Genomic DNA, 10,279 nt, shown 5'->3' on the forward strand with positions numbered 1-10,279 from the left:
ATATTGGATACAAACACAATATTATTTATATTTCTAAATTTTAATTTAATCAGTTTTATTTATTGTTCATTTTAAGTTTTAATTGCAAATATGCATAACTTACTTGTTTTTTTTTTGTTATTGAACAAAATTGTGTTTTAACTCGCAAATTACAACGGTTTTCCATTGTTTGTTAAAAGTGTAGACCTTAAAGTATTGGTTTTATATTTTCATAGGCATCGCGGACGGTGAATCGAATATATCATTACTGCGAACAAGAGTTATACGCATAAGCTCAAATTTTAACGTTAGATTAGTAACGTTACAATTTAATAAAAAGTTTAGTGTATTTCTTCGGGTTTAAGCCGTACTCAATAAATTCGGATAGTAATAATTATTGTTAAAATATTAAACGTTTTAGGAGAAGCATAAAAGAAGTTTTAAATAATGTCATCAGAAGAGTATTCTGAATCTCCAATCAAAGTAGAGAAATGTGAAGAGAACGAGAAGAAAGAGGAAGTGAGTCTTAGGCCTACTCTACTTCTACTACAGTACTAGTAGTAGTACAATAAAAAATACTAGAGTGACTAACCGCATTGCTGACAGTGTTGTATTATATGTATTTAGGTATCCGCATGGTTGATCTATTGAAATTCTCGAGTTTGTTTAAATTGGGGAGAATGGAAAATTTCTTTATAAAAAATTAAAAGTATGAATATCTTTTCGTTTTACTTTTATATTTTGTATACTTATATAAGTAAGAACAGTTTATTATCATCTGAGTATGAAACTCGTAATGTTCTTAGTACTTGAAATATGAACACAGTTTTCACTTTACCAAAAATTGAGAAAAATAGAAATTAAAGTTTTGCTTACTGCTTTGTGGGTTTTAATTCTTTTTTGTTACTTTCATTAATAGTAATGGATAAAATGTTTTAATATATCTAATTTTATTATTTTTAGTTTCGTTATAATATTTTTTATGACATATAGATTATTTTGTGTTATTACAATGTTTATTTAGTATTTGGATTTAGGGCTACCTAAATCTTGTAAGCTGGCCATACCTCAAGATATATTATTGGGTGTAAAGATAAAAATATCATGAATAGTGAGGCTAGAGTGAAACAGTGCATCTTAATTTTTATAAGTGAGAATGTAAGAAGAATATATTTAGTTAGATATACTCATTACCAGGTTAATTATTAATTTTGCTTTAAGTATGTAGCTTGTTCTAATCTGAAGGTAATAGTAATATTAATATGATTGTAGTTAATACTCCTGTGATAGTTAAATACATGTAAATCTATTGTTTAATTTTTAACCCTAGAATGCCAGTGTGGGGTCACAATGACCCCATACTGCCTGGTGTTAATGATTGAAAATTTAATGTTTGCATAATAGGGTTAAAAAATAAAACTAATATCAATCAATTCAAACAAGTTTGCATAACACTTACGTATTAATTGATAAGCAGTTCGATATTTTCAACTTTATGTTTGAACAGATCTGTTACAATACCCAGAAATAATGACAGTTTGAGATAACCTTCATATATAGTGGATTGTATGCACAGTGCAATTCGTATCACTGGGGGCAACAAGATTTGACTGAGTTACATGTTTTATTGTTATAATTTGACCATTGGACACTTAGTATTTTTTTTCACATTGTATGCTTTGTTGCTAGAAAACACTAGTTTGATTTCTAGAGAGTCACTCAAGTTCCTAAATATTTTGAATTGCAGAAGTCTAGCAGATAGCTTTGAACTTTTAAATGTATGCACTTATAAACCACAAATTTATTTAAATTATTGTAGCAATGCTATTAAATTGCTTTTGTCAACAATAGAAGCCCAATAAAGTTTGTCTTCCAGCTCTAGGAAGAATATGTAATATAATAAAATACACAAAAAATTTTAAACTGCTACGTATAAATTAAACACCAGTTTAGTTGGTGGCAATATTAATGTAAACTATGTTTTCTTTATCAGTTTATGCATAGGTTATTCTTGATTTTGCATTTTAAAATCATGTTGGCTAAATGTGAAAAACCATAAAATACAAAATAATGTATATATAAAGAGCGCAGATGCAAAATGTGGTAATACCATTCCAAACATAAATGAACTACCAATGGCACTGTATGGATATATGTATAAATCGTATTGACTAAAAGGGCATATGGATATCAAACATTTGTCCAAAATAAATTTTGTAAAATTGGAAATAAATAGTACAGTTAGATTTTTTAGGTTTTCACTTAATAATTTGAATTGTTTTATTTAATAAATAGATCACTTTCAGTTTCATATTTTTTGTGAAAGCTAATGGGGAAATACAAATAAACTATATAAATAATTATGGAGGATGATATTTTAGATATGTGTATACGATGAAGGGGTAGAAGTAGGGGAACATCTGGATGTACAGTTAGGTTTGAGGAGTTATTATATATGAAGATCAAGAATAGTAGTGTTTTGGTTCCAAATTTTGGGAATACTAGTTTCTCAAACAGTACACTTACCTCTTTGCACACAGTGGCTTTTCCTTGAAGGTCTGCCTTTGAGATTTTGTGCATGCCAATAGTCTTGAGCCGTCTCTCACCTAAGATATGTTTTAATGTGAACTGTGCTAGTGCATGATATGATCATCATGCTACATATGCTTCAGGCACAGTAGGTCCCATAAGCACTTGTTCTCTAAATTAATGTGAATGGACATGTTTATCAAAGTTTAAACTTTGTTCAGCTTAGTGAGATTTACACTGTCTTTTTTCATTTTTAGATTTCAAACTACATCACCTTTCAGTTACTGCATAAAAAGGAAATCTGGAGAATTACTTTAACAACAATGAATTCTTATATGACAGTAACTACTGCCTCCTCCCAAGGTACTGTCCATGTTGCTACACTTTACCTTTTTCGTCAGTGATCAATGGAGGCTCATTGACTGTGGAGGATATTACAGTCATTGCTCACTATGTCATGGGTTTGTTAAATCCTTCATTCCTCATCTCCTTGGCAACTATTTCAGGAGTGCATTCCTCTCTTTCTGAACCTGATTATGAGAATGATGATATTGACTGGTTCTTTCCACCTCATGGGTTTACACCAGACCCCTCTTTACCTCTAGATCACAACGTTTCCTCTCCATGTTTCTGTGGATTTAATTTCGCAGGTTTGTTCTTTACTTTTTCAACTATGTCTTTTGGTTCTTCCCATTCCTTACTACATGTCTCTCATGCTGAGGATTACTTGGCTTTTCCTCCTCCTCCAGACATATATGTCCATGCTGACAAATTTCTGTATCGGCTTTGTTCACACTTTCAAGTGCCTTCTTCTCCTCGACTCCAGGATTCCTTTGCTATGGCTTATGGCTATTCCTCTTTTTCCATTCTTTGATTCTCAATCCCTGGAATCTCATTTATCCACTTGGGAGTCTGACCTCTGTCTCCTATAACTCTCCCTTGTGCTCAAATTTCCTGTTTTCACCAATTTCTTCATTACCCGTCTTCTCTGAAGATCAAATCCTGATAGTTTTTCTGGCAGTCTGTGGTATTTTCAATACTTTGGCCAAGGTTTCCTTTCATCTTTTGCTTTGTTCCCCTGTTGTTGGGACTTTTTGGGATGTAATGCCATTCTCTCTACTTGTTCATCTTTCCCATTCTTACCTCTGTGACCTCCTTTTGACTCGTTTTCTTTATCCTGAAGTCTTCAGGGGTGTTCCTAACAATTTGTAGACTTGGGCTGAGGCTGCCTGACACCAGTCTTCCCATTTCTCCTTGGTTTTCTCATTTCTACAAACCTCATGAACTTACACCTGTTCTTGACTCTGTTAACTCTCGTACTCTTTTTTTCCTGTTTCTTGCCCCTCTACTTCTTGTCAACTCCCTCCCTTCGAGTTGGTCATCATATGTCCTTTGTACTCATTTGGCTAAGCTCCCATGGGAGTACATTTGTTTCGGTCTTCAGGTTTTTTGGACCCCATTTACAGCTCGTCAGTGGGTCATTAAGTTCTTACACATGGCTTTTCACATCTCATCTTTTTTTTCTATGTCTACTTTTCCTCCTCCTGATTTTCAGCATCTTTTCCATTCAAAGCCATGGTATAAGATCTTTTGGATAAGAAAGCCATAAAGAAGGTGCTTTGTTCTTCTCCAGGGTTTTGAGGGCTTTGAACTAGGTGCCAGATTGTCTCTCTTGATCAGATATGTTACATACTATGGAGTGGTTACTCCATCCTTTGGTCTTTTGTTGGATCTGTTCCCAGTTAGGCACATTAAAAGATTGATGCTTTCATCACTCTTCTTAATACTAAACCTCTCCTTTTTGCTACCTGGTACATCATCCAGCTGCTCTGGCTGTGGATTCCCTTAGCCAGGACTAGTCTCATCTCTTTCTGTATGTGTATTATCTTCTTTGTCTTCTCCCACAATTCTTGCCTTTGCTTCATGACACTACTTGTTCGGTCCTGTTGGTAGTTCCCTTTTAGCTGGCTAAATTGTAGTTTTCTCCTCTTCACCGACTGACATTTAGGACACCTCTTCTTCATCCACAGTTCTCGTCAATCTTACTACACCCTCATATTCCTATGGTTCCATCTTTTTCTCCCCTGTTCTTTCCACCATTTTCTGGTCTTTCCTCATTCACTATCCCCCTCATCTGATTGCTTTGCCTGACTACAACCTTAATGCAGCTAACATGGAAAAGCTAGTACCTAAGGAGTATCTGCACACATCCTTGTCTTGTGCATGCTGGCTTTTTAAATTAGGTTTTGAAGTTATCCATTACACTTTATCCAGTAAAATACCTTTATAGCTTGTGGCAATTACGTCAGATTAGTAGTGCAGGTCACTCCCTCTTTTATCACACACACACAGGTGGTTTGGCTAGTTATATGGGGCACAATATTCTCTTCCTGCCATAGGAAGAGACCATTGTCAATGTATATGTGGTGAGTAGATTATACAACAGAACACATATCAAACTGTATGGTCTGATCAATGTTGTAGGCACATTACACCTCATATCCAACTGATCTTTTGTGTGCAAATGCTCAGTTCTTCATGCACTTTTCTGCCCATCCCTGCTACATGTTACTTCTTTGTCTTCCTCCTTTCATATTTCCATTTCGGTAAAGAGTATACTTTGAATGAGACGGATACAGTATGCCACAAGTGTTACCCTTATAGTAGGCCCAAACTGTAAGGTGCCACACTCCATTGGGTTTACCTTCAGTCACTCCAAAATTTTGCAATACACCTGACTTCTCTACCACACCAGTTTGGATTCTAGCTACTGTGTACAGAGAAGTAAGGGGATCGTTTCAGAAGTTAACATTTTCCTTACCCGAAAATGTATTTCTGGCATATACTTATTTCTCTGCACACCTTCCCATCCTTCCTTCCCATTACTGGTGCACATTATTACCTCATCTAATAATAAAATTAATTTTACTGCAAGTGTTTATGGGGATCTAATGTGCATGGCGAATGTGTCACTCACAAAGGCAGACGTAATAGTTAATGTTTGTAGAGAGGTAAGTATATATTATATAAATAAATGCATATCTAATACTATGAGTTACATTAATTATTAATAGGCAGTTAAATCAGCACTATAAAACAATAATGAACTTAATATGAAATAAGCATTGCCATTGTCAGTCATAGTTGACAACTAGTACTGATAATGACAATGCTTATGGTATATATATATATATATATATATATATATATATAAAGGAAGATGTTAATTTCCAAAACACTTACTCAGTTTTAGTTATTCCTTGACCTTTAGGTTTTCAACTTTGCCCATCTAAGCAATGGTGTCGCTTGCTCCAGTCTTTTATACCCCACTTAAATGCCCTTGGCGTGATATTCTCCATCTACATCAATATGCCCTCTATCCTGGAACTGCATATAAGCACCTCATTCAGATAATGTAATCACTTTTTTTCTTAACAAAGTGTTTGGTCACAGTTTTCTCGGATGCACTGCTGTGCTTGATTATGTTTTTGATTTTGATGTCACTTTGTGGATTTCCATACAATTATAATTTCCTACAAAAAAAAAATATTGATGTGCTGTTTTCCTATGTTACTGTTGCCAGCATGGAGGCTAATCAGACCTCCTGTGTTCCATTTCTGTTATGTAGCATCTCTCAACAGCTGGGTGTGTGTGTGTAGAGGCTGTCCGTGATTTGAATCATTGAGAGATGGAGATGTATATTTGGCCCAGGGTGTGTCTCTTGGGGGTTCTGAGGCTGCTTTTTTTGATGATCCAGGACATTCTGTGGAGAATCTGGACTTGATTTTTTGGTGCCTTCCTTTAATAGGTACTATTTCTTTCCTGTCCTGGTCCTTATCTACCCATGACTGTACCCTTCCCTGGGTTTCTCATTTTGTTGTTTTATTCAACATTGATGGTCATGTTGCAAACAGTACCGGAGACTAACCAGAGTGTTCCGATCCAGTGGGAGCTTGGCTATATTATGTTGTTACCGTTGGCAATCTTTCATTATAGTTTCATAGGTTCTACAGGTTTTATCATAGGGACTTGTCCTACTATTTTTTTCCATGTCACTTATTTCCTTTCTGCATCTGTTCTAGGAGGTACAAGAGGTCTCTACATGCTGTTGCAACTGTTCATCATCTTTCTCCAGGCTTTTATTCCAGGCTGTTTGTCCTGCCTCATTCTCTTTTGCAATCTGCCATATTTACCATGGAATTGGTTCTTACCCTTAGGTGGGATTTTTCTCCAGGTTTATTGATGACAAAGAGGAATGTTGCGATTGATTATTTGCATATCCCGATATTTCATTACTCTCTTTGGTTTATTTTGCATGTGGTGGTTTCTCTGTTTTGCATACTGCCCTTTGGATTTGTTTTGGCCATGTATGTTTTGTTGGGTGTTCAGAGCATTCGGTCATCACTTATATGCTCTCAGGTTGCACTTTCCTCTTTCTTTGGTTGACTGACTACTATTCCATTGTTCTGAACAGTAGTCCACCTGTTACCCTCATCAGCTGCTCCTGGAGGTGGCTATAATGGGCTGTTAATCAAGTTGGAGAAGTCCTTACTGCGACCTATCCAATATCATGTCCATTTGGGTATTTTTCTTTTTCTGCACACATCTCAGTCGGGCTCACTCTTCTCCTTCTAGACTTCGTTCAGTTGGTTTTCAGTTTGATTACAGCTTGTGAAGTTCAATTGCTTTTAGGAATGTGATCTTCCATTGTAGTCTTTATCACTTTAGGTGAGGGACATATGCAGGCTTTTCATGACCAATGGACTTTCACAGGGAACCTTTGTCGACTACTATTACCCTTCCTTCTACCTTTGTTGTCGATCAGTGTTGGTGGTTAGATATGACAGTCCTTCTGATATCTATGTCCTGGCCTTCTCAGCTGTTGTTTTCATGGCTTCTCCAGCTCTAACTTCCTCTTTTGTTACCTTTTCCTCTGTCTCCACCCCTTCTTTGCCACCCTCAGTCACCGGTGTTTCATCCAGACCTTCCTGTACTCTGTCTTCATGCCTGGTTTTTGTATGGTCATTGATGAGGTGAATTGGCTTCTCCTGATGGTAAGCTTCTTTTCTTTCTTGTTTCATTCACCCTTTTTACATGGAAGTTTCTCAATGCAAGTGGAATTTTTCAGTCGTTGGTTTCTGGGTCCAGGGTTTTTCCCCTGATTAACCCATGTTCTTATTCATGCAGATTTTCTCCATTGACTTTTGGATAGGGGGGTCTTCTGTCTCCTCAGTTTCAGATTTTTGGGTGGTCCTGTCCCACATCTTTCCTTTTTCCCGATTCTGCAGGTATTTACCTCTCCTACACTTTATCTGTGGATGTGCTCCTTCCAGATTTGTCGTCCACCGCAGCATGTTGAATTTCTGGATGGGGATGTTAATGTGGTCCTGCACTGCCTCACTTTGCCTACATTTGAACCACTCTCCCAGTGCTCCTTGTTTCACCTTACCTTATGTTTTCCTTCCTTCTCCTATTTGCATGTGAATGCCAGTGGTTTAATTGCCATTGATGTTTCGTGTACTCTTTATCCTTTTCCATATCTTCTTTTCTGGATAATTTTTTCTCCCTAACACTTTGGCGGCTCATGAGGATAACTCCTCCGTTTAGCCGCTTTCCTTTTCTTCTGTTTCACACCTTTATCTTTGTCCTGATCTGGATAGATCTCTATGTACTGTACGTGCTTAACTCTGTTATATTGCCTGTATGGCTTCCTTCTGTGGTGTCTGTTCCCACCCCTTTCTTCCTTGGCATCCATCCTCTGGTCGTGTTCTTTCTCCTTCCTCAGTTGGGTTCAACTCTTCATTCGATTGGCTTCTTCCTCTTTATTGTCTTCCTCCCGTACTTTATTTTGAGTGTCTTCTCACCCAATTTGACACCTTACCTTTTCATCGGTGTTTGATCTTGGTTGTATTTTGGAGGTACTTCTTCAATCAGGCACGTGGACTACCTATGATATGTTCATCTCTCACTATTTGCATCGGATCATTGTTTTCTTCCTCTTTGAGTTATCGTCTTCTGCCTGTAGCCATTCTAGAATATCAGGATTCAGTGGGACTTTGACTGGGTACGTTATTTTTCTTTTCAGCAGCCCTTTTCCCTTTTATTAATGCTCATTGTTTGGAACCAACTCTGTGGCGAGTGGTGCCTGACCAGGTATTCTTTAAGTGTTCAAATCTGCACTGTGAAGCCATGTTGACTTGCATAATATAATTCCATGGCCATACAACATACACTGCAGAGATGGGGTGTTCCTCAAGATCGCTTGTAGGTTTATCCTTGTGATAGAACTGCTTCATAAGTTTGCCCTTCTTGGACCGTACCAAACCCATGGACTACATGGGTAAAGCAAAAAGGGTTAGATACCCATCCCTGCCATAACTTGTACTGAAGAAATCAGTATAGTCTGCTTTTAAAAATAGGGTTTTGTGGTCACCCATTGCACTGTCTCAGGTTTTGTCATTCCTCCGGACTCTCCACCATGTTTTACCCCTCATTTCTTCTAGTGGAGTTTGAGAGTCCTTACCACTTTCCAGTTCCAAGCTGCAGACTGTGGAGGCATCGTCATGAATGGGCTAATGAAATAGAAATAGAAAAGCATTCAGTTGAGAGTAGGGCAGTGGTGTTCTGCTGGAGTAGATGATGTGATGTTCTCCAATATGAAACATAAAAACAAATGAAAGTGAGACCTCAAAGTTGCAGTTCACATTGTCCAATTTTGATAAATGGATAGATATTGGAGAGTGTCTTGATCATCTCCTTCACATCTTTTGGTGCTCTTGACTTTAGGAACAGTGACATGTCAGTTGCACATGTACTACTAATAGGTCTGCCAGTCACATATGGCCATGTCAGTCCATCTTGTGAAGCATCGCTGCAGACATGCCATAAACTAATATACAGTTTCTACAGTGTCAGGTTTGACTTCTCAGAACTTCTGGTGAAAACATTCTTCAGTAAGTTCATATTGCTTCAGCAAAGCCACTTTTAATTTGTGATAGTCCATGGAATCTTCTGATGTCATGCCTGCATATACTTGTAGGCCTTTTCCTGTGAGAAGTGGGCTGAGACAGTTCTGACTTTGGGCAAATATTTCATATCTCTCCAGGAAAGCATCCATGTCATCTTTATGTTCATAAAATTTGGGCAGCTTAGGTTGGCTGGCCCTGACTTCATTGTCATTCTTGGTTTCTTCTTCCTTTGGTTGGGGGGGAAGCTTGTAATGTGAATTTGTGCTCTTATTCTCTCTATTTCCAGTCTTTCCTTTCTCTCGTTTTCTTCTTTCTCAATGTTTGCTCTTATTCTATCTATTTCTAGCCTCTTTTTTCTCTTATTTTCTTCTTTCTGTCTTTCTCTTTCCTTTTCTTCTTGTAGTCTTCCTTTCTCTCTTCTCTGCCAATGCTCTTCTTTTTCTAGTTCTTGTTGTTGTGTAACAAACTCTCGTAGTTCACTGTCTTTTAACCCAAGATGCTCTCCAATTTCTATCCATTTATCAAAATTTTACATGGTTATATAGTGTAATTGTAATTTCCACACAGTTTGCACTACTACTCAAGTTGTGCGTATATAGGCCTACTTATTCCTGCTGATGTTCACATTTTCTTCTATTGCCGTCTACCATTGTGCAATCCTGGCTGTGGCTCGCCAAATGTCAGAACGTACTTTTTGAGTAGTAGTAGTAATGTGTGTGTGTATGTATGTATGTATGTATGTGTGTGTATATATATATATATATACACACACACACACACACACACACACACTACTTATATAC

General features: G+C 37.1%; 1 protein-coding gene across 2 annotated transcripts in view; it reads left to right on the forward strand.

The window, feature by feature from the left end:
- Window positions 1-237: 237 nt before the first annotated feature.
- Window positions 238-10,279, forward strand: part of LOC106459802 (cAMP-regulated phosphoprotein 19-like) — a 30,466-nt gene continuing 20,424 nt past the window's right edge. Inside the window, exon 1 of one of the 2 annotated variants that reach the window (XM_013919463.2) lies at window positions 238-498. In XM_013919463.2, coding sequence (XP_013774917.1) covers window positions 427-498 — 72 coding nt within the window. In that variant the 5' untranslated portion in view covers window positions 238-426. The remainder of the gene's footprint in view (window positions 499-10,279) is intronic. The other variant, XM_013919464.2, reaches the window with a different exon arrangement.

The sequence above is a fragment of the Limulus polyphemus genome, unplaced genomic scaffold (assembly GCF_000517525.1).
Source record: "Limulus polyphemus unplaced genomic scaffold, Limulus_polyphemus-2.1.2 Scaffold662, whole genome shotgun sequence".
Classification (NCBI taxonomy): Eukaryota; Metazoa; Arthropoda; class Merostomata; order Xiphosura; family Limulidae; genus Limulus; species Limulus polyphemus.